This window comes from Myotis lucifugus, unplaced genomic scaffold (genome assembly GCF_000147115.1).
Source record: "Myotis lucifugus unplaced genomic scaffold, Myoluc2.0 scaffold_59, whole genome shotgun sequence".
Lineage (NCBI taxonomy): Eukaryota > Metazoa > Chordata > Mammalia > Chiroptera > Vespertilionidae > Myotis > Myotis lucifugus.
This window is the reverse complement of record NW_005871107.1, coordinates 3,743,803-3,769,580: the sequence shown is the minus strand read 5'-3', so window position 1 is coordinate 3,769,580 and position 25,778 is coordinate 3,743,803. Positions and strand designations below refer to the sequence as shown.

General features: G+C 39.8%; 1 protein-coding gene across 1 annotated transcript in view; it reads right to left on the bottom strand.

Moving 5' to 3' along the window:
- Nucleotides 1-13,547: 13,547 nt before the first annotated feature.
- Nucleotides 13,548-25,778, bottom strand: part of RIMS1 (regulating synaptic membrane exocytosis 1) — a 160,620-nt gene continuing 148,389 nt past the window's right edge. Inside the window, 5 exon segments of the mRNA XM_023754316.1 lie at nucleotides 13,548-13,768; nucleotides 14,566-14,705; nucleotides 15,292-15,393; nucleotides 18,505-18,617; nucleotides 20,874-21,012. Coding sequence (XP_023610084.1) covers nucleotides 13,550-13,768; nucleotides 14,566-14,705; nucleotides 15,292-15,393; nucleotides 18,505-18,617; nucleotides 20,874-21,012 — 713 coding nt within the window. The 3' untranslated portion in view covers nucleotides 13,548-13,549.

Here is a 25,778-nt window from a genome sequence, read left to right as displayed (position 1 = left end):
GAGAAAATCACGCCCACACTGGGGATTGAGCCTGCAACCCCGAGCCTGTGCCCTGACAGGGAATCGAACTGTGACCTCCTGGTTCATGGGTCAACTCAACCACTGGATCACACTAGTTACGTCCTCTATAAGATGAGTAGTTCCGGCAGCTTCACCAATTTATGACTCGATCAGATTTAGGGAGTTCAGTGGGATTTCTGGCACTGCTGTTTTGTGAGCCTGATTTGGACCCAAGCGGATGCAATGCCATATATAATGCTTTAACTGCATTTCTGTCTCCCTTTCTGTCTCCTTTTACTAAGCCAAGATGAGCCCGTTGCTTCAAAGCCAGACAACCAGGGTGTGTTGAGTACCTTCAGACTGTACTGTCTGTAACTGCAGCCTCTCTGGAATTGTCTGTGGGAAATCAGCAAGAATCTCAAGCAGGGCTACAGTCTTAACGACAAGTTAAACTGCAAAGACAAAGCATGTTATTGAGTGAGTGAAGTGAATGAATATGTGGGCTGTAATATTTCTATTTCAAGTTCTATCAACCGAACAGCAGGAAATTGAAATCTCCTATCCCTGGGCAAGGCTATTTGGAACCAGAGGACCCTCTCCCGTCGTCTCTGCACATTCACAGGGGATTACCCTGGGCAGACGCCAGGGCGGGCCTGGGAAGACAGGCTCTCTTCAACAGGCCCACTCCTTTCCTAAAAACCCTCTGGCTATGTGGATGCTTAGCAGTAACCACCAACCTCAATTGCAGGCCCGTCCCCCACGACCCCCACGACCCCGACGACCCCGACCCCTCCCAGTCTTCTGTGAACCTCGGAGCTCCTCACCAACAGAGCAGGATCTGGGAGCGAGCGCCCCCCACTGGTCAGCACTGCACGAGACGCTGGCTGTCAGCGATGGCTGAAGGGCACCCGGGACAGATCTGGGCAGGACCAGGGTGCGGGGGAGAGCTCTAGGTTTTGGTGGTTTTATTTTTAATTGCAGGTCAAAACCTGCCATTTTATGACTTCCCCAGAGACTTTTCAGGAGATCCTGGGTCTCGAATAATGAAGAATTAATGGAAACTTATTTGGAGGCTCAAATGGGGGATGAGGGGTTGGAGGGATTGCCTTTGGTACAGGCAATTGAGTGGATTATAAGTGGAGGGTTAAAATGCACATTTTTTAACAAGTGGAGAATTCCTTTTCTGACATCTGTTTGTGGAGAAAAACATGTCCTTAAACCACTCTCGTGTAAATAGGTTACCATTTTGCAGTGTTAAAAAAACAAAAACAAAAAGAAACACTTGGGAGCTGAGCAGGCCCAACTGCATAAACACAATGGAGTGGAAGTCAGCACCTCTGGGACCCTGGCTGCCCAGGAGCTCCCAGGAGGCCACCCCCGGAGGCCACCCCCGGAGGGAGAAGGTAAGTTGCCTTTCTATGGATGTTACAATGTGCCCAATTGAAATGCACATTGCCTGTGGCATCCCTGGCACTGTAATCTTTACAGTCGACACTAGTGATGGAGAACTGTGGACCAGCCATGGACACTTGTGAAGTGCTAAGGACCAAGACAGCTCATCTGAAGAGGAGGCAGAGCCTGGGTAAGCAAACGCTACAAGTGGGCAGTGGGAAGGCCCGACTGCTGATTGACAGCTGATGGTTGTGGAGTGACCAGGAAGATGTGGGTGGGGTAATCAAATTACTGGCCGAAGACTTCTCCAGGCCGCACAATCTTCTGCCTACAGGAGGGGTGGGGTATGGATGTGGCAAGGAATTTACAGAAATAGAAAAGCCACCCAAAAGTATAAAGCAAAGAGTGCATATCCTCTTAAAAAGCTGACATTGAATGAGGTTTATGGAAAGAAAACACGTTTTTCTCCTCTCTTGGCCCCTGACAAGCTAGTGGGGGCAGGGGAAAGGTGAAGTGACCCAAAGGTTTTCCAACTTGAAATGAGCATGTTTTTGTGAATTTTTTGGGGGGAGGGACAGGGAATAGGAGCCTCTGTGTGGTACTTTGTAGTCTCCAAAGCACTACCACAAGCCATGCTTCTCGTTAACTACATCCTCCACAACGTGGGGACTGTGTCGAATGACTTCTGCAGATTCCACCATGATTTGCAGGCAGGTTGTGGTGAGGATGCCAACTGAGGCAGGTTGTGGTGAGGATGCCAACTGACCAGACGGAATCGTTTCCTGCCCCCTGGGGAGCACCTTTTTGGTTTTAAAAAAAAAAGCTTTTAAAATAGAAGAGTGGTTTTGAAATGATACTAAAGTGATGCTTAAATTTGAGTAGGTCCTTAAGTCTCTTATTAAAAACCCACTTTTCATAATAAAAATAATATGAAAAATTATTATGATGTATTGATAATAAAGATGATGATAATCCGCCGGCACTCAGTGTATGTTGGGAATTGCACCAAGCACATGTCTAATGTCATTCTCACAGCAGCCCTTTGAGGAAAGTCATGCTGTTTGCCCCAATTTGGAGATGAGGGATTTGAAGCGCCGTGTGCGCCAGTTACTCACAAAAGGCTACAAAGCTAGTGTCTATTGCAGTTTGGATTCGACCCCCACTGTGCCTTGTCTGCAACTGTGCTGGCATTGTTAAGCACACATCCCCTTGTTCCCAGCGAATGCTACCCAGCTTGCTCTCTTACCTCATGCCTCTCACCAAGGATGGCCTACCACTGCAAGAGGTCTGTGCCCTGCACTCAGGAGAATGCCATATGAGCGGCTCTCCGTGATCCATGACAAGGCCCTGGATAGTCTGGCATAACGGCTAAGAACATTGCATCAGAGAGACCTGGGAACAAACACTGGCTCAGCAATTGTTACGTACTTACGCTTTCTGAGGCTCAGTTTTCTTTTCTGTAAATACAAGCAGCCCCACTACCTTTAGGCTTAGTGGGATCTTGGACATTAAATGCAATCCTATATAATAAGAGAGGGATATGCTAATTACTATGGATATGCTAATTAGTCAAAACCAGTATGCAAATTGACCATCACTCCAACACACAAGATGGCCACCCCCATGTGGCCACAAGATGGCCAGCAGGGGAGGGCAGTTGTGGGTGACCAGACCTATAGGGGAGGGCAGTTGGGGGCAACCAGGCCTGCAGGGAAGTGCAGTTGGGGGCGACCGGGCCTGCAGGGGAGGGCAGTTAGGGTCAATCAGGCCAGCAGGGGAACAGTTAGGGGTCGATCAGGCTGGCAGGCAGAAGTAGTTAAGGGCAATCAGGTAGGCAGGCAGGTGAGCGATTGGGAGCCAGCAGTCCTGGATTGTGAGAGGGATGTCCAACTGCCCGTTTAGGCCCAATCCTATAGGGGTCCCAGATTGGAGAGGGTGCAGGCTGGGCTGAGGGACACCTCCCCACTGCCCTGTGCACGAATTTTGTGCACCAGGCCTCTAGTAACTACATAAAATGCTGGTGAGGACTAAGTCTTCAATATGATGATGATAATGTTGTCTCTGTTACACTGAAGTTTTCTGAAGAACTCATCATTGTTTGGCTGTGTCTATTTTATCTTCCCTCAGCCTTCACTAAGGGAGGGTAACTCATTCAAATGATTATTGACAAGCTATCTCAGGCACTGTGCCAGGCACTTGGAATGGAGAAATAAATATCGTCCTTGATCTTAAAGAAATTACTTGACTGGTCAGAGGAGCAGACCAAAAATAATTAGCATGTGATAATGAAGGCATTACTGTTGTACTCGGGCACAAAGGAACAGCTCGTTCTATCTGGAGGCCATCAAGAGGTGTTCCCAGATGTGCTGTGAGCTAGATAAATACCTGGCAGGTTCAAATCCCGTGTCCTCTCCAAGAGGGGAAGATGGCAAGACCACATTTCCCTGTGTCCCGGAATGAGCTTTGTGCCAGGACAAGGCAAAGGTGTTACCTGTGGCTGTCCTTGTCGCTGCATGCCCAGGGTGGCCCGCAAAAGGAACTCTAAGATAGCGGTTCCCAGGAGCTCCAGTGGCGCAATCGGTTAGCGCGCGGTACTTATAAGATAGCGGTTCCCATAGAGCATGTCAGAACAGACTTCAGGTTTCTACTTCCTGTCTGTTGCCCTGAGAAGGCTACTTCCCTCCTTGTTCAAAGATTCCATCCGAAGGAGCCCCGCTGGAGGAGAAGATGGGCAGGATCCCTTTAATTGGTCACCATTTGCTTTCACCCTGGCCACTCAAAATACATGTCTTCCGTGTAAAATCTGCCCTCAGCTCCACAGGTCAGCCAAGAACCTGGGCCACCACAATCTTTCCTGAAGCGGTTTCATTGGCAACCAGGACCCGGCCGGAGACCTCACCAAGCCCCAGTGGGACTCAGTGGAATCCTGAAGGAGTGAGGGTCTGTGCACCCTCTGCTTTTATTATTTTTTATTTATTTTTTAATTTTTGTTAATACTCACCCAAGGATATTTTTCCCACTGCTTTTCAGATAGAGTGGAAAAAAGGGAGGGAGTGAGGGGGAGACAGAGGAGAGAGAGAAATATCGATGCGAGAGAGACACATTGATTAGTTGTCACACCCCGACCAGAGCCAGGGATTGAACCTGAAACCCAGTTGCATGCCCTTGTCCAGGAACCGAACCAGCAAACCGTCTGTTCAAGGGCCGGCACTCTAACCACTGAGCAACACCAGCCAGGGCCACCCTCTGCTTTTATTAGTAAAAAGTAAGAGCCCACACAGGGAGACTCACTCCGGCACAAATGCAGACCCAGCAGCCATTGCTTTGTATTTGTAGAGCATCTTTCATCTGGACACCTCAAAGCAGGATGATTTCACAGCATGGGGCTTACCTAGTGAGATGAATGTCATCATTCTTCACATTGTTTCTATAAGGAATCGGGAGTGAGAAAATCAAAGGATTCTCCAGTGGACTCCTTTGTTCTCCTTATTTTTTGATATATTTTTTAAGCAATGTCCTTGGCATTCCTTTATAGTTACTTTTGCAGTTATCTGTGAAAATGCTACACCAAAATGCTGGAGTGAAGATCACAGAATATTGTTTGGTTCCCCAGTCAGGACAGCAGAGTTGATCTTCCACAGTAATCAAAGCTGAACCCAACTGATGTCTATGTGGTTCATAATTTGGCTGGGGATTGTCCGTGAAGAGGGTCCACATTGAGGTAAGAGTAACTTCTCTTCTCTCCTCCTGCCAACCACAGGTCATACCTGGGGTGTTCCTAAGGAGATCCTAATAATGAGGAAAAAAATATTGAGGATCCCCAGTTCACTGTATGAAATTTACCAGACAGGGATCACTTAGCAGTGGCAATCAACCTTGGCTGCACATTAAATCACCTGGGAATCTTTTTAAAATCCTGATTTCTGGGCCTCATCCTCTGGAAATTCTGTTTCTTTGTTGCTAATGTTGTGGCCCCACCCCATAACAAAGAAACAGAATTTCCGGAGGATGAGGCCCAGAAATCAGGATTTTAAAAAGATTCCCAGGTGATTCTAATGTGCAGCTAAGGTTGAGAACCGCTGACTTAGGGCAAGGCTTCTCAAACTCTAATGTCCAAAGGAATCACCCGGCAAGCCTGTTCAACAGCTGGTTCTCATTCCATCAGTCTGGGCTGGAACCGGAAGTTCTGCCTTCCTGACTATTTCCCAGGTGTTGCCGATTCTGCTGGTCAGAGGATTGGACTTTTAATAGGCACAGGTCAGACCCTATGTCCTTGCTCATGTGAGCACACCTGTACCTGTTCATGCTATGAAAGTGGGAGAGAAAGAAAAGCACACCTTTTATGCCTGTGAGATTTTCAACATTTCAAAGATTTTTCATATACATTCCTCTTAGGCAAGCAGGGCAGTTAGTATAATACCCTGATTTTTCTACCCAGTGACTAATACACAATGAGATTCCTTTTTTTTCCTGTACTTGCTCACTGAAAGACTAATCTAAATAGAATATTTTTTGTCATGTATTATAGTATTTTTTTCATTACTAGAGTATCTGTATACTAGGTGTACTAGTTAATAATGCGGATTTTTTTTCAATAGATGGAGTTACACATATGTTGATATATATGCGATTTGATATGTATGCTATTTTGTTGTATTGCTCCTTCAGATTACCACTTGTTCCGATCGATGGCACACCCACTTTCTGAGCAGCACTTCAAAACGTGTGAAGAAGTGGAAAATTGGGTCTCTGAATGGTTTGCCTCAAAACAAGAAATGTTCTATTGGGCCAGTATCCACAAATTACCTGAAAAATGGGGAAAATGTGTAGCTAGCGATGGATATTACTTTGAGTAAAGCACTTTTGATGTTTCTCTTGAAATTATCGTGTTTTCTTTGGATTACAAATATCTGTATTAACCAGTTAATAATACAGATTACCTGTTCGTCTTCATAGCTTTCCTTAAGGTCAGGCTCTGGAGATGAGATCAATCCTGACTTAGGGATGTGCCCTAAATCCAGTGAGTGTCCTTGTAAGTCACAGAAAAGGAGAAGACAGAGAGAGAGAGAGAGAGAGAGAGACAGGGAGGAGAAGCACGACAGGATGGGGGCAGAGAGTGGAACAACACTGCTAGAAGCCAAGGGTTGCCAGAAGCTGGAAGAGACAAGGAAGGATTCTCCCAGTTAGGTGTTTGAGGGAGTGTGGCCCCGCTGACGCTGTGGTTTCAGATCCCTGGCCTCTAGAACTATAAAACTATTCATGTTTGCTTTTTTAAGCCATCAAGTTTGCAGCAATTTGCTGTGACAGCTCTAGGAAGCTAGTACACAACTCCTGACAAATCTTTCATGGTTAAAAATGGTGCAACCTGGGCGGTTTCTCTCAGTGCTGCGGCCCCAGGGCCCCAGGGTCCCAGTCACAGGGCCTTTGCGGGGCAGATGTATGTGGTGCCTGTGGGTGAGAGTGGTGGCATCAGCCCTGAGGACAGGAGATCTACTATTAGATAAATGGAAACAATAGAGATTCTCTGGCAGACACATTTGCAAACTGACAATGAACTTGCTGTGCCCTCAGGGAAGGTGAGTCAGATGCAGAATTCACTCAATAACATAAGACCTCTTGACTCATTCTCAATGGAGGTAAAGATGGAAAAATTGTGTGTGTCTATCATTGCAAAATGTGTATACTCTGACATATTTTTATGCTTTGGAAAAAGCGCTTTGCCTACAAGTTTTAGCCTTAACCTTGAGGTTTAGTCAATTCTAGTCTAAATCTCCTTCACTTCAGACTTCACAGCGGTATTGCCCCCTCAGAAGGCCCTTCTGCCTTTGGTGGTTTGCGGAGCTGCATGAAGCTCTACTGCCATCGTGTGGTAATCATGCGCCACTACACGCATTTTTGATGAAGTTCCTGTTCTTACCAACAGAGGGCAGGGATTGAGGCTGCTCCCGGAAACCCTTGTTTATAATTTTGAGTTTTTGGCTTTGAGCTAGTATGGCAGGGTGAGGTTTGAAACGGAATATTTAGATTGAGAAGAACCATATAATACAACCTCTGTTTGCGTGTTATTAATGCGGTGGAAATGCACAAATATTGCACAGCCTCCCTGGAGGTGAAGACAGACTATTTTGAATTTCTGATTCTTTTTTAATTCCCACCCAGTCAGGGTTTTCATGGCATACTTTTCTAGGAAGCAATTTACATAGCTTAGAGTCATATTTGGTGAGTGAACTTGGATGAAAAGAAAATAAATGCCCCTTTACTTTTTTTTTTTTTTTTTACCTCTAATTGAAAATTGGGCGTTTCTTTCCACTATCACTGTAGGCAACAAACCACAATAGCATAACAGTACCTGTGACATCATTGTCAATAAAATTACAGATATTTTTATAACACATTAGAGTTGCTGCAGATAACTTCAACTATCATTTTTGCTCATCATTACTTCAAAAAATAGAGTAGTTATTGGGTCTTTCACTATTTTATTTAGTCCTACAGTAAAGAAGTAATATATATGTATTAATCCATCACAAATTTGTTTTTAAACTGTTTTAAATTTTTCTAATATAGTTGTTTTTTCTAACCCTATGTACTTTTTAAGTGAGTTTAATATTATTCTTAGAAGGAGTCTAAAGGCTTTATCAGGCACCATAAGGGTCCAAATTAGATAAAGGGCTAAGAATCCAGTGGTGGAAGAAGGCACAAGTCTATAGAAGAAAAAACTTTTCAGACACTAAGTGATCAATTGTTGAGCACACAAACAAAAGCATCACATACATTTTTTTGAAAAAAGAAAGACGCTGAGTGATATATTGGAAAATATCTGACAAAAATATATAGCTAATGTAAGAAAAATTAAAAAATATATATTGATTGATTGATTTCATAGAGAAAGGGAGAGGGAGAGAAACATCAATGATGAGAGAGAGTCATTGATCAGCTGCCTCCTGCATGCCCCACACTGGGGATCGAGCCCGCACCCAGGCATGTGCCCTGACTGGGAATTGAACTGTGACTTTCTGGTTCATAGGGCGACACTCAACCACTGAGCCACAAGGCAAGAAGAATTTTAAATTAATATTCAATAAAAACCAAAGGCAAAACATTATAGAAAAACGTGGTGATTTTACATGGAGTGAGCATGATGGCAGGAATAAGTCAATGTGACTGGGTATGTACTCTCTGGTGATTTTACTTTATGTGTTGGTAGAACTTGGAAAATCTAGAGGAATGAAGAGATAACAAAACACATACTAGTCCAAAAAACCATGACAGGTTTTCTGCTATCGTGGAGCTTACATTCGTGTGTTGGTGTGTGTTTGTGTGTGTGTAGGTGTGTGTAGGAAGGGCAATGGCCCTGTTGACTCATATGAAGGTACCCATTTTTCCAACTAAGACACAAGAATTTTCTACATTTCCCCTTTCCGGACTTTGTCTTGCCCATTGTCTTGTCATTGTAGAATGTGTACTAGTACACATATCAAAGGCAGGGACTTCATTTATGGCCATTCTGGGTGCTGTTTAGTTTTGGTGTATTTATATTTATATTTATATTTATATTTATATTTATATTTATATTTATATTTATATTCTGTGCCTCCTTCTTTCTTAGATGTAGGTCCTTTATGAAGTGACTGTGGTAGAACAACTGTCATTCATGCATGCACATTGGCCAGATCCCACTGGAGGGGTAGGGGCAAGCCCCAATGGTATATAACCAAAGTGAGCCAAGTAGAATTGTGACAAATGTTTACAAGGAGGGATAAGGCAATGAAATCTCTTTAGGAAGCAGACATCCGAGAGGCATATGGACTGACTCTAGGAGGGCCGAGAAACTCCATGGGGCTGGGAGTCAAGGTGTAGCAGTTCAACTCCAAGATGCAGATTTTTGTGACGATGCAGAACTGAGGAGCACTGTTGCACTGGGACTGGGGGCAAGAAGTAGGGTACGGGTACTCAGATGATGATTTTTCCTGGGAACCAAAGGATAAGTCTGGGTTTGGCTAAAGATCACTTTGTTCTGCATCCTTTATTCATTCTCTTCCTGAAACCTGCATAGGACGTACTCAAGAGGTTTGATAGTGCCAAGAGTGACTGCAGAAAAAGGAGGACAGAGAGAGAGAGTCAGTGGAGAACAACCTTAGACATTTTAGTGGATGGAAAAGAGTTCACCTGCCTCATGTCCCTATTCCAGCACCTCCTCCCGTAGCACAGGTGCTTGAGAAACCATGCAGGCCAAGGGCTGCTTCAGGCGGAGGATGGTTGGGTTAGAGGGCTTTCCCACCTGGTGGGCTCTTTGTTCTTGAAGATATAGCTCCTCTGTCCGCACTTACTGGAAGATGTAGAGTGTTTTGCAGGGCAAGCTCAGAGTCCTCCAGACCTCAGTTCATACCCCAGCTCCATCCCCAACTGCGTTGACCTTTGGCCTCTTGCTTAGTGCTCCAAGCTGCAGATCCTTTATGAGAAATAGGGGCCATAGAGTATTTAACACATAGGGCTATTATGAGAATTAAACACAATCCTGTAGCCCTTTGTACACTAGTAAAATGTATGTAATTGCAATTTTTTTTTTAAATGCAATGATCTCTCTTCATAGACAGAGCGCTCCTTTAAGACAGGGTAAGGTTTTTTTGTTTTGTTTTTTTTTTTCCTTTTTCTTTTTGTCCCAAGTGCTTAATATCTAGTACCCAACAAAGCCCTTAATGCTCTTAGTTAGGTCTTTTTTCTTTTCATTTTTATATCCCAAGTGCTTAATATCTAGCACCCAACAAAGCCCTTAATGCTGTTAGTTAAGTAAAATCAGATCATATATCTCTGGCTGGAATTTCCAGAAAGTAGGTTGTCAGGTTCAACAAGAAACCATGAAGACTTAGCAAAATCGCTTCTCCTCTGGTTACTTCTCTTCATTGCAGGCCCTGAAGTCATAATGCTGCGCAGACGTGTCTGACTTGAAGGGAGACTTCTGCTTTTCTGTCTAGAAAATAGGAGCCACATTCAGTTGCCTATTTTAATGGCAGACTAGCCGCCCCCCCCCCCACTTATGTGCTCTCTCGCTGCGTGTGCACTAAACAGCTTCACTCTGACAGTTGGCTGTCAACGGAATCTATCAATTGTTTTAGTCTCTTGTTGACCCAGCCTAACAGATCATTTCATGTCCTGTAGACCAAACAACTGATTGGTTCAATAGGGTAAAATTTAGTCAGCTTGTTTAAAAAACTTGAAATAACTGATGTAGTGACATGTTTCAAATTGCTTTATAGTCTCTAATTTGATACTGAGTCAGCTATGTTTATTTTGCTTTACAAATGTAAGGGCTCTTAAAAGGTGAAAAGTAGATCTCAACAATTATTTTACTACCAAACAACATGGGATCAGTGCTTCAGTGTGAAAATGCTGATTGTGAAATCTGTAAACACACTATTGGAGAAAAAAAAATATCATGAAATTAAGTTAAGAAAGCTAGTAATTTCTCTTTTATCATGTCACTTTTAGAGACTCTACAATATTGGAAAATATATTTCCTAAGGTTCAATTGAAGAGGATTTAATATATTTCTTGGTTTGTTAAGTCGGCCTACTCTAGGGCAAGGTTTTACAAATCCATTAGGGGTTCGGAAGAGAAAGACGGACAGAGGACCCAGATGCTTTGACGAGAGACGCAGGAATTGACATTTTGATATGTCGCATTACGTGAAATGACTTGGCAATTGGACAACAGAGTTGTCTCTTGTATTAGCACACTCAAACAGCAGCAGAAAAACAACCTTCCATTTTATTTTCATGAGATTTATTGTTTTTTAATAATGCCACTTTTCAGAAGTATAGTCATGTGCTCACTTAGACAGGCTGACAAAGTGAAAACTTGTACGTGATGCAAAGTACCCTTTGGGCCATAGATTAAGACATAGATAGTGCAGTGACAAGTCAAGTCAAACGCCCGCAGCAGACAACAAATCCCAACCTCCCCTTCCCATGATCTGGCTCCCATTTTGCACCATAGAACCCACAGTGGATATCTGGGCAAAACATAGAACACAGATGGCTACCGACAGACATGAAAAGTAAATTTTATTAAACATGTTTACATACATGAGTTGGAAGTTCATTTAAAAGCACAGGGGAGTGTTAAGACAAGTGGTCAAAATAGAAAGATACTACCCAATTATAGTTGATTGTTGGCCACTAAGACAGAACGGAATCTAGTAGAAGTGCACCAATGCTTCAGTTCTTCCTGCTCAGCATGGTGAGTAGTGGTCAGTCTGTGCCCTGTGGAATGACGGGCAGGTGAATCTGGCATGTGTAAATAATGATAAAGAATTCACTTGGTGCAGGCAGTATGTCTATGGATTAAAACCTAGTGTGTACACAGTGTCTACATGTGTTACAGCCCCACAGTTAGAATCTACACCAAAATATTTATTAGAAGGAATTTGGTCCATACTACATCACGTTTTCCAGAGGGTAAAAAATAAAGTCCATCTATAGACATTTCACCCCAGGCTCACAGATCGAGTCTGGCAGAAACCTGCAAAATGTCTATAACAAAAATGGATGGCTTAGATTTCTTGGTTATTTCAGTATAGTAATTAACGAGCAAAATGTACAAGTACATGCAACATACAAGCGGGCCTATGTGGAACTAACATACATTATTAAATAGCCTTTTGTTTCTTTTCTCTTTCATTTTTTATTTATTATTTTATTTTTTTACAAAATGTGCATGCAGCGTTGAACAGTTCCAAGTCATGCTGCTCTATCTGTGTAGTCACAAAAGTTGAATGACTCATAAAAGGAGGAGAACATGTCAATGCACCTGCAGGGTCTGCAGTATGGAACGCACACACAGAATGCCACAAGGGAAAGTCAAGGCCAAGAAAAACTCAGGTGAAGAAAATGCACATTGAAATTTGACTTTATCTCCCCCCCCCAAAAGTAAGATACTTTGCATTAAAAAAACCCCCCAAAAAACGAGCTTTGTGCTTGCATCGATCTCAAAAAAATGTAAACTAAAATTTGATGAAAACATTAGTTTAGTGCAGAATAGTTCAACTGGAATTTCCAGTGAAATACTGAACAGCTCACACCATGCTCTTTCCGGGTGGACGGGTGTGTCTGCACTGAGGCACAGCCGCGAAGCCCGGGCATAGCCGACAGTGTCTCAGGTCCAAAACCATTTTAATCACCATTTGAAGTCAAAAGTGTGGTTTGTACACATGAGCATATACTTTTTTTTATATTGGGAAGAAAAAGGCATCACAAGGAGTGTTTCCAAGGTACGATTATGCAGTTAATTTTAGTTCCCAGCATTAGTTGCAGATTGACTTTAAAAGTCTTCCATGCAGAACAATGGAAAAGAAAGTAATATTTTTAGAATGCGAACAGATGTGCTCTCCATTAAACATGGTGATTCAGGGATTATTTTTTTGGAAGATAACTTTTTGTTTTCAGGGTTTCCACACAGCAGACTGAAGAATTATAGCATGAAAGCCGGTGGAGCTCTTCAGGGGCCTCGCCTTGTTCAGCTGTTGAACACGCAGGGGAGATGCTACAGAGGCTGCTTCAGCCCTTTTTGTGGCGAGTTTGGAAAAAGAAAGGAAGGGCCTCTGTAAGCATCACGAGGCCTGTCATGACACAGCCGAGAACCAGTGTAAATAACAGACTCCGTGAAAAACGAAACAAAACAAATCCAGAAGCAACAAGTAACACACACAGAAACAAAACACAAAAGAACAAAACTTGTGGAACACCAGGGAAATAACACTGCTCGTGGTCTGTGTAAAAACGTGTAGAATACAACTTATCACAGAGTGAGAGTTTCCAGTTTGTTCAATTTGGGGTGCGTGCGTGTGGGCGTATGTGCGTGTGTGTGTGTGTGTGTGTGTGTGTGTGTGTGTGTGTAAATTGAAGTTTCTTCTTTTTCTGTTTTTTAGAAGCATCAGTGGTTCTCACTAGCTTGTTGGCTCTTATTGTAATCTGATACACTGCCTTGTTCTGTCATATGAAGCCAGATTTGAAACAACAGTTGGGACACATTATTGAAAAACTACTACAGGCAAAGCACAAGTTGATTGTCTGTCTCCAACAATGCTTTTGATCATGAAATATCTGGTTCCGATTATTATCCTGAAAGGTAGAGCTTTATTGGAATGACTCTGAGTTCACTACGATCGAATGCAGGGAGGCCCAGTTGAACTTTCCAGAGATGATTGGGAAGCCCGGCGGGTTAGGGGCGTGAGTGTGGGATCCACCAACGATGACGGTGGGAACAATTTGTACCATCCGATTACCATACTGGACAGATCAAGTTCTTCCAATAAGATCTGGGCCACCCCCATAAAGCATTTATGGTCCATTCTTCCATAGTCACCCCAGACGATCACCTGCAGACAGAGAAAGGCAATAAACTTAAACTCCTCTCTAGAGTTGTACCTTAGGAGAGTTGAAAGCAACTATTCTGTAAAGGGGGCCAGTCAGCTAAGGAGAGGAAATGAATATAACCAACACCACGGAGGAGAACTAGGTAAGAAGATACTAACATGAAGGTGCTCAAAAAGACACTTCACAATATGTTTTAGATTCGATGGAAGGCAGGTAATGTTTTCCTAGTCAATGAGGGGTATTACATACATAAACCATGTTAAAGAAATACATATACAATTTCATTTACATATAAATTCAACACCTTTAGTAACCACTATCTAATAAGCAATGCACCTGACATTCAGCCAGTTCTGAATATTTGCTGGTCCCTGAACACTTCTGTTTTCCTTTCCTTTCTTCTTCATTGTGTCTCATGTCTGTAGATAATAATGCTCAATAAACTATTACTGGCATCATTTGCCATGATATCTATCTATCATCACCACTACATCTAGCTATCAAGATGAGGCAAGGGGTGACAAATAGGGCAAAAGTAGAGGAGTGGATAGAAAGAAGGAAGAAAAGAAGGTAGAGAAAAAAAGAAAAAGTTTAATTTTATTAAAGTTCATTAAACCCATATATATTTTAATACATTAATTTCACAGCAAACAGCAACTTGCTATTTTTTTCTACGGGAGAATGTTATACCACATTCCTCTCTACTGAACTTGAGTCTCTTCCTATTTGATCACCTCTTTGGTGTCTACATGGATAATGTGGATTTTCAATGTAAAAAGTCACATGAGCTATTACTCACCTGAAGAACTTTACCCTGTGGACTTTCATCAAACACCAGGGACTGTTGATACAAAGGATCAAGGGTTTTCCGTGCAATTCTTGTCTTCTTCTTGGCTATACAGGCCCCGTTTTCCAAAAGATATACCTTGACATATGGAGCTAAACAAAGGTAACATTAATGCATGAGAAGTTAATCCTTTACATTAAATTGGTTATATTAGAAAATGCCTTACTAGAGATTTAGAGATGCTTACGGAAAGTTTTCCATTGACTATTTAAATCTTTTACAATTTAAAGTGCTTCAGAAATTCTACTCCCTCACTCCCATATGTTATCACTACAGCCAGTTTCATAATTTCAAATAAATGTATGCAAGTTACCTTAAGACTGACTTACTTGGGGTACATCTGGAATTACAATTCAGGTTTATATCTTAAAGCTCATTGTTTCCTTGTATTACAACAAAACTTTTTCCTTTTGCATTTCTAAATGTACCAAAAAACTAATTGACATAAGCTAAGAAACAATCATAACTGAACTTTTCCTAATATGACAATATTATTCCTAATACTTTCTGACAGAATAATTGTGCAAAGATTCATTTTTATAGTCTCAAAGAACACAGAAAAGCTGCCTTTTTAATCAATCAGATGATAAAAAAAAACCAGCATATAAACTTCAATGCAGCAGGTGTTTTGAGTTTTTTGCCCGTGTGAGATTTTCTGGTCCAAACCCCTTCCCTTACCAGGTGTAGATTTGGAGCCAGGTTTTTGCGTGAGGCTTCGTGCTCTAATCACTTCAACTTCTAATTGGCCCTTTTTATCCTCCATTCCAATTTGTATATCGCCTGCAAGTGGAGGGGAAGCAAAACGTTTCAGCTTCTTTGAAGTTATGTGCAGTTAAAAAAACAGAGGTCTGTTAATAGGCTCCAAATTAGGATCTTTATGATCTTGATAAAAACAAAGATTTAGAACCCCCCCTCCTGGCCCTTCTCTCCCTACTTCCAAATCAGGTTTCAAAATGTTTCTCTTCATTTTTCAGGTACTAATCCATTTAAGAGAATCCCAGGTTAGGTTATAAATTGCTTAACAAAAATAATACTGAGGTATTTAAGTGATTCTTGTACTCTAATAAGATTTCTTATCCTTTATGTTATCTAGTATATAATACTTCTCAATAAAAAGCATAATCTATCTATATTTCCATTTAGAGAAATCACCATTATTGTTTTGGTGAATATCCTAGCAATCTCATAAGCACTTTCCTCTCTTCCTCCCATCCTTCCCTCCTTCCTTCTTACTTATCTATCTAGCTATTATGACCATACATCCTCCGTTTATTGACTGTATGGGCCACTAAATAGGCATGTCATTAACTATTTAACCAAATATAGGCTATCTGCATTGTTACCATTTTAATAAATAGCTCTAAAAAGAATTTTTGCATATGTTGTCAATGCTTCTTGATCATAAATTCTCAGATTTTAAATTACTGGGTCTAATTGAACGGACATTCAAAATTCCATGCATATTGCCAAATATCCTTCACAAAGGCTGTACCAGTTTGCACTATCACCAGAAGTATTATAGCCCACTAATAGTGGTATTAACAATATGTCTAATTTTTGCTAACCTGGTGGTTAAAAAGTTGTAATTTGCACTTTCCTGATTATTAGGAAGGCTGAACATATTTCTAAGTAATTTCAACTTGTTTTCCTTCTCTTATGTCTTGCTTGTCATATGCTTTACCCATTTTAAATAAGATATTCTTCTTTTTCTGATGGATATAATACTTTATCTCTGAAAATGTTAAATTTAATTATTTTGAAGTTATTTTTAGTTAGTTGAGTCATCTCCATTTTTCAGTTGTGAGTTCTATTTTCCAGGTCAGTTGTTCATTAGTTCTGTCACTCTGTTTTAGATCTCAGCTCTTGGAGGTCTCCTGGTCTTTTCATATAGACATAGTTTAATGAGTCAAAATGTTCTATAAGACGTCTGTTTTGTTTTATTAAAATGTATTTTTATTTATTTCAGAGAGGAAGGGAGAGAGAGGGGGAGAGAGAGGGAGAAAGAGAGAGAGAGAGAGAGAGAGAGAGAGAGAGAGAGAGAGAGAGAGAGAGACAAAAAAAAACATCAATGATGAGGGAGAATCATTGATCAGCAGCCTCCTGCACACCCCACACTGGGGACTGGGCCCACATGTGCCCTGACTGGGAATCAAACCCTGACCTTCTGGATCACAGATCCACAATTAACCACTGAGCCTCGCTGGCTGAGCTATAAGATGACTTTTATTAGTATAAAAGATTCCCATTCTCTCTGCTCTCTGTCAACTTCGTGTCTTCCAAGGGTCACTGCTTTCATAAGTCTCAATATTTTAATCTGATCTATTTCTCACTTTTTGGCATTTGCCTCCATATCTCTAAGTATTACACTTATAAGATATCATCCTAGTTTTTCAATTTTAGATATTATTATTGAATTCTAATTTCAAACTCTCTCACTTCTTTCCTATCCCCACCACATACTAGATACTTTCAGTCATCCCATTTTCCAGTATTAATATTTAGATTATTATGATTATGTAACATTGTTTATGGCGGAGTGAACTGGAATACTATGATTATTACTTCTCATTTCTTGGACAGCTCTTCCCCTTCCCTGCACTTAATAAGTATCTTTTTAGAAAGCATTTGCTTACGTTTTTATGTACATATCACTAATTCAACCTCACACACTCTCCTGAGTTGTTTACCTCGTCCATAAAATAAAATACAGTAGGTATTCTATAGATTTTAATCTTATGAAGTCTGACATGATACAATTTGAACAAATTGCTTTGAAGCTTACTACAGCTGTTATCTTTAGGTTTTCCTTCACTACCAACCGTTTCTCTCTGTGTTGAAACATTTATTTACTGGATCTCATCTTCTCATTTTAGTTCACAATTTTTAAAATTCACTTTATTCATTTCGTGGAAGTATAGTTCTCTGAGCAATGTTGGGTGTGAGAAAAATGTTTGGAGACCTTTATTGTCCTGAGTTTTTATTTAACCTTAAACTTAAACTTACTTGAAAACGTGGCTGGCTATAGTACTCTATGCTGGAAATCAATTGCTACTCAGAATTTTGAAGATAATGCTCAGTAGATGTCTAGCTCCCAGTGATATTGTTAAAGAGTCCAATGAAAAATCTGATTTTGATAGTTTTGCATAGAATTATCCTCTTCAGAAGATTTTCTGCTGGAGGACTTTCTGTTAATTTCTGGTGGTGTGAAATTCTATGATGATGTGCCTCTGCATCGACCTATTTTCCAGCCTTTTGTTGAGTGCTACATGGGTCCTTTCAAGCTGGAATCTCATGTCCTTCAGGAAACAGCTATGGCACATGCTACATATAATTTTCTCCATTCATTATCTTTCTTTTAACTTCATTTAGGGTGTATTAGCTAGTAGACATTTTCAATTTATTTGGCTTTGATTTGATCCTTTGGAAATTATTTCCACACCAAGATTTTAGAAACATTACATTAGTTTTCTAGTATCTTTCTCCACTCCTTATCTCTTTTTACATTTGAGTCTAAAATAATATATTTTTTTTCAACTTCTGAAGTAGGAAGGCAATTTATTTTTACATAATGAAACTTTTATGCTAACATTCTTTACTGAATAATCCATCATTTTTTTCCATGCTGTGAAATGCTACCCTTTATCCTACATTTGGATCTACTGTAGACTATTTTGACAGGGGTTTTCTGATAATTCAAAGATGTAGGACTATCTTCATTCACTTTGCATAATATCTCAAGTTGGAAAAATGCATGGGAAATTAGAACAGTCATTGGAAACCAGCAACACCCTAGCTGAAATGTTACTTTTCACTTGCATTACAATTATGCTACTTTAAATGACCTTGTCAACCATGAAATATCACTTTTTTTGTAGAAAAATGGATTCTTACCCATTGCAGGGGTGGCGAGGGTTTGGCGGCCAACAAGCTGGGCTGGTCCCAGCCCATCGAGAAAATCACTAAATTGACTGTCCGCTCCTAGTCTCACTCCAGGAAATATTAAGCTATTAGCAAAAGTACAAAAATCAAGACATTAGCTCTCCTAGAATTCCTGTCATAGTTTCCATTATACTACTAATACTGATCATGAATCATAAACACTGCTACAATCGGTTTACTTATTGATTGCATCACCTCTGCACCAAGAAGCATATGAGAGTCATCATTGATTGAGAAAAGATCTAAACTCTCAAATTAAGAGCAGATGTGGTAGTCAAGAGAGCTGTTATAGTTTTTAATATCTTACATTTTCTGGACACCTACAAGTAAAATTCCCTACCTAAATACTAGTATATCACTGACATAAAATATAAGATGCACATTTTTATATCATGAACTTTAAATAAATAATTGCTCATAAACATTGTGTAATATTAATGCTAAACTTAAAAAATACCTAATGATTTCTTAAATAAATATTATAGCATAATGCACATTCTTATTTACAAATAAAATGTTTAATTTATTCATTCTGAGTGAATTGCATTTCTATATTATCTGAGATTTTTATTTAGTTCAAATGGCAATGGATTGATTAAAATGTGTCTGTTTCTTACTACAGCATGACTGCCTGAATTTCCTGGGCTGTGGGCTCCACCAGAGCAGTGATTATGCTCTTCTTGTTTATTGATGTATCCTGGGTAACAAGAACCAGGCTTGTTAGGTGGCTGGACTGCAATGAGCATTTTTAAAATAAACAGATGTCCATAGGGATTTATTGCTCCCAATGTGCTTCCCCCGATACTATTTCTTCACAATCAAGGGAATTAAAAGTGTACATATGACCACCCATCCAGAGACTATGAAAAGAAATTTTTGAGATGCTAAGGGGCTTATCCATGATGGATGTAAATGTTATTTGATTTGTTAATTTTTATATAAAAAATGTCTCCAGTCTTGCATTTGGATATTGCTTTATAAGACTTCATCACATATTGGTGTTTTGTCAGCAAATTTACCTCCATAAATTTCATTCCTGCTGATTTTTTGGTCTTAGCTATGTCTTGCTGATAGCATGCATCCCAATAATTTGATCAAATAAGTTTTAGGAATGGGAAAGCATATTGCAAATATGAACTTGGCATACTTTTATTTCATTTTCTGAACAAAATAGAAAAATTCCAGTAAAATACAATAAAATATTAATATTAGGATTTGTAAATGAGTTATTTAAATGGTAATAAATGAATAACTATAAAAAATTTAACATGGTTAATCCCCAAGCAACCCACTGAAGAAGAATAATTACTAATTTGTAAGATCTGTCACCTCAGAAAAAATTCAGTTTTATCAGAAAAATTCTCAAGCATAGGAAAATGAAATAGTAAAAAACAAACCAGGTAAGCAAAAAAAAAAAAAAATTCTAGTTATATTTTGTCAAAATTAATTAATTTTGGAATTAACTAAAACTCTTTAATAAAACAATAACAAGGAAGATAGATCCTTGACTTTTATCTTAAGGGAAAAATGAGTTAGTAATGTTTTAAAAACACAAAAATATAAGTTGCTGTTATGAGAGTGTAAGAATATGAAAATTAGTTCCTCACTTATTTTTTCTTTTTATTTTCCTGATTTTCCTTTTTTATTGAATTTATTGGGGTGACACTGGTTAATAAAATTATATAGGTTTCAGGTGTGCAGTTATACAATACATATGTACATTGTGTTGTGTGTTCACTTCTCCAAGTCAAGTCTCCTTCCATCACCATTTATTCCCCTTATATCCTCTTCTACCTCTTCCTCCATTCCCCTTTCCCTCTGATAATCACCATACTGTTGTCTGTGTCTATGAGGTTTTTTTTGTTGTTGTTGTTGTTTGTTTTTGCTTAATTCCTTCAGGTTTTTCACCCAGCTCCACAGCCCGCCTCCTCTCTGACAGCTGTCAGTCTGTTCCTCACTTCTAAACTTTAATTCAGATTTTGGTAACCTGGCCAGACAATGAGTTTCCTATATGAAAGAATCCATTAAAGGTGACATTGCTACAATAAACATCCATGAGTGGACTATTCTGAACTTTTCTGAGTGATAGAAATCAGTTTATGTTAACCCAACATTGCATTATTCCTTTGAGGGTTCTGAATGACTAGGTCTGTGCAGAGGTATGTCTGTGTGTCTGTATCACAAGGTCAGGTGTTTTTAAATGGATGACTGACCAGCTAGTGGAGTGAAGAAGCTCAAAGTAACCCTGGGTGGCTGTGTTATCTTTCCTGTCACTACATGTCCATGGTCCTAAAGCCACACAGATGAGCCGAGTCACTTACTTCCCCTCGGAGCTGTAACTGTTGATGCTGCCATCCGTAGACTCTCGACTTGGTTGTCTGACCATCTTCCTCATTTCGGCTGCCATTCCCGTTTCTGTGCTTCTCTGGATGGTGCTTTTTAACTTCTTGTGGCCCGACTCTGGCAGGAGAGAGTGAAAGAAACTCTAAGTTTGGTTTGGGCAGTTTCCTGAATATCGACTCTGCAAATACAATAGTCCATTATGCGCATAGTTAAAAGTTAAACTCAGAAAAATAGTGTCTGACAGAATCATCTGATTGATTAAATCTTTTTGCAAAAGCGTGCTTTGGCCAAGAGGGGTAGCACCATTGCTCCGGTTTCAAGGACTGCCTGAATCTCAGCGAGCCAAAATGAACTCATTGTATTATTGCTGCCGAAGTTGTGAACTTCAATGAAAAAATGGATTTGGCATCAAATTGCTCTGTGGAAAGAGAATGCTGAAAACCTAATCTGGAATGCTCCAATGTGTGGGAACCGTCCTAAATGAGGGGCCATGTCCTTTAAAGGAGAAGAGGCACTTGGAAGAAAGCATGGAAAATACCACAGTTTGGGTACTGTAGCAGTCCTCGTAGAGAAACTTCAGTATTTTATTGGATGATTTTCGCAACACTTCAACAAACACAATCTCATTTAAGATGGCATGTATGTTGCTTATGTAGGTTGACTAGGTATTATCTAATTCCAAGGTTTCAAAGTTAACTCATGGCCCTTGGACTTTAGAGCAATGTCCTTGAGCCCCTGTTAGAATAATAGAATATTAAGCAACATTCTATTTACAGCATGGAAATGAAATTCTAGAACATTTATTTGATTAGGGCAATATCAAAAGGTTAGAGAAACTATTAGACTTTTAACACCTGCCATGCCTTTTTCATCTATACATCCCATAAGCATTTCTGGGTTTATTTCAATTTCTCTAAAGTATCATTAAATATCCATTAATAATATATGAAAAATGCTTTATATACATAGGCACATTCAGAAACTACATATATATGAATATACACATAAATTTTTCAATCTTCATAACACTTCTGTGAAGAGGTGCCTACACACTGTTAAATAAGCCATATGAAAAATTGCATGTTTTCCTCTGATGTTTTATCTTTGCACCCTTTTTCTAGATTGTCTACTAAAAGATATCATTGGTTATGTGATATGGGCTCAATATTGAATATTCTCTACAGGAGAACACAAGTGTGATTATGATACTTCCTTGCTCAAGTTCTTGTGATGGTTTATCATCGAAATAAAAAGAAAATCCAAACTTGTTTTCATTGCCTACAAAATGCTACCTAGGACCCGGTTACCTCTCAGATCTCACCCTCATCCCATGTGCACACTGCCTTTTGGTCACACTTCCTTCCTTGAATTTCTCATCCACTCCAAGCATATGTTTCAGGCCCAGTTTCCTTCCTGGCTGCCCCTGCTGACTTTTTTTGCCTTGCTCCCTCATCTTATTTGGGTCTCTGTTTCAATCCTCATCAATCTTTATCCTCTTGCCATGCTTCATATTTCTTCAGATCACTGCTCCATCTTCCAGTAAACCTCAATTTGTTTGTTGTCTGTTTCCCCAAATAGAACTTATTTCTATGAGAGAGAGACATATGAATATTGCTGACTGCTATCCCTAGTATGGAGAACAGTGGGATAAACTCAGTAACAGGATGATACCACAGTCCTAACATGCAATTTTCTCATTCCATTCAATATAATTATAATATAATACAAACACATCCCTGTTTATTGTTTTTAATGAGTGCACTGTTCCATCGTATGGCTATGTGGTATCATACTTAAACCATCTCTTTCTTGATGAGCATTTTCAGTTGTTAGAGAGTTTTTATAGAATACATTTCTAGACATTGAAAAGCTGGTCAAAGTGTAGGGATCTGTTTAATCTTAATAGCTATTTCTAAATTGTCCTTTAGAAACATTGCAGCAATTTGTACTCCTGCCAACATTTATGCAGATGTTCCCATTTAACCAGCAAAGGCATAGGAATTTTCTACATTTTCCCTTTCTGGTGTCTGTCTTGTTCATTGACTTGTTATTGTAGAATGTGTACACATACCAAGGCAGGGACTTCATTTACGGCCATTCTGAGTGCTGTATAGTTTCAGTATATTTATAAGTATCTAAATACTGTGCCTCCTTCTTAGATGTAGGTCCTTTGTGAAGTGACTGTGATAGAGCAACATGTCCTTCATGCACACACATTGGCCAGATCCCACCTGAGGAGTAGGGACAAGCCCCAAGGGTTTATTACCAATTGTGACAAAAGTTTCCAAGGCAGGATGAGGCAATACAGCTGGGGGGGGGGGGGGAGAGGGACCAGATTCTTTTATAATCATGGCTAGAGAAAGTATGGGCAAACTTTAAATCTAAATCTAAATAATAAGGTGATGTTGGAAACTGGAGGCGAAACAGTTAGGGGATCAGCAGTAAGGAGTTTCAGGTTAGAGTATACATTCCTTCAGATTTTCATCCATCCATCCAACCAACCAACCAACCAACCAACCCACCAACAAATATTTATGAAGCCCCTAATGTGTGTCACACAGTTCATACTGATAAATGACAAACTTCCTGCTATCCTGGAGCTTACATTCCACTGTGTGTATTTCTTGTGTGTACACCAGAAAGGGAATGAACAAATAAACAAATAATATCGCTGGTAATACCTGCTGTGTAAAACACGTTAGGCAGGAGATGGGGGATAGAGAGTGACCGGGTAAGAGTAGCAATGGGTTTTTTTTTAAAAAGGGGTCAGGGTCTCATTAAACACTCGACAGGGAAGTAACCCCACAGAGGAACTGATCCTGGTGATTGTGGTGGGGAGGCTGCACGGTGGTCAGGAGGGGCTGTTGTTTTGTCAGTAGCACACAGTCCTCCAGGTTTCTTCTGCAGTCTTTTCAATGCGGATGTTGGCTCTGTCCGCTCTGGGGACAGCTGGCAGTCCAGGGGACCGTGGAGGTAGGCTGTCAAGACCTGCTTTCTGTACATTTCCCAATACAGGTTTCACATGGTTGTCATTCATTACATATTTGTTTAATTAGTGAAAAGAAAAAAAAATTAAAAGTAAAGAGTCTGTTAATTTTTTGTTGCTTTTTTAATAAAAATTGGAATATCAAGTTTTCTTAAAGAAGGGTATATCTAAAGGGTACCCCAAAATCCTTAGAGCAGTTTTAAACCTTAATAGCTTCCAAAATGTAAATGCTGCACACTTTGAAAAGACATCATTTGAAAGGTTGGCTATTGACCTTCTTCTCATATTTAATTTTGTGAATCTGAATTACATATTTTTAATTTTAAAGTTGTTTTTTAGTCCGTCTGAAGATGGCAAACATAGACCAACTTAGTTCTTGGCCTTCTTCATGCTAATATTCAATGCAAAGAGCTTTGATGGACTGAACAATTTTATAAAGGCCCAGGTAAAAGCTGAATAAATAGTTCCAGCTATGAATCTGCCCCATTTAAATTCAAAGGGCTCTAATATTATTCAGAATGAAAGGGTTGGGAGGGACACTGTTTAATAGGTGTAGAAACTAGAGATTTTGTGAAGCATAATTCATGCAGAAAATTCTGTTCAGCACTTACACTGGGCCAGTCTTTTCTAGATGCTGGTGATGAAGCAGTGAACACAACAGACAAGCACCCCTGCCCACATGGAGCTTACATGCTGGTGAATATAATGACCTGCTCAACAACACAGTAGTTAGTAGCAGAAACTGCATTCGAAACCTGATTTTCTGAATCTTAGTCTTGTGATCACTCCATTATATCACAGTTTAGAAAAACACAAAATCTCATCTCACTTATTTTACAAATAGAATAGTTTAGCCACATGGATATTTTCATGTATACGTCCTCATATGGGCTTATAAGTTCATTTGAAAACTTTGTTGAAAATCATATATATTCTACATAAGTACAAATGTATATAATCACTGTATCTCTGCACATGCTATAATTATAGCATAAATATGTTACATACATGTATTATTTTTAATATCAATATAATGCATTAAACCATAAAATATTAGCAAATACTATTACGCTTATTAACAGCAGCACCATTCTTTAATAATTATTTGTAACCATTGAAGAATATTAACCTGATAAAGACATGAACTCTGCTACCAAATTATGAACATGAAACCTTTGACTTAAACCACTGTCCTAAGTATTATACAAAAAACCAAAGGATTAGAAAACTAGTATATGTTAAGATTCTATGTTCACAAACACATAAAATTTAGTACAATCCATAACATTTGGGGCAATATTTTACCCAGACTTAGGAAGAACAAACTTTCTCTCACTGAATATTCCCAAATGCCATGTTTACATAGGTACTTACACTCTCTTTTCATATTTAGAGATGTGTGTTATATTTAGAAACATCCTGCTGACTTATTCACTCTGTAAATACTCCTTAAGCACCAAGTACCTATAATCTAATAGACATCATTTTAGGGGTGGGAGCTACAACAGTAATCATACAGGATAGCACATATAATAAACAACTAAAACAAATAACATAATAATTTTAGATCTTGGTAATCATCATGGAAGGAAATAAAGCAGAAGAGACTGTCTCAGTAGAGTGAGTTACTTTTGATCAGCTGGGCATGGAAGGCCAAATCTGAGAATGCAGAGAAGGATTCAGCCATGCAAAAAACTGCAGGAAGGATGGTCCAGGCAGGAGCAGGTATAGGACCCTGAGGAGTGACTGTCCTTCCTGGCTTTTCTGAGAAAGCCATGAGAGGGTGACATAGGTGGATGATGAGAAGATGGAGCAGAAGAGGATGAAGGACTTGGTGGTGCAGGACCAGCAGGGAAACAGCCTGGATTTTTCACTGAGAGTGCTGGGAAGCACGGGG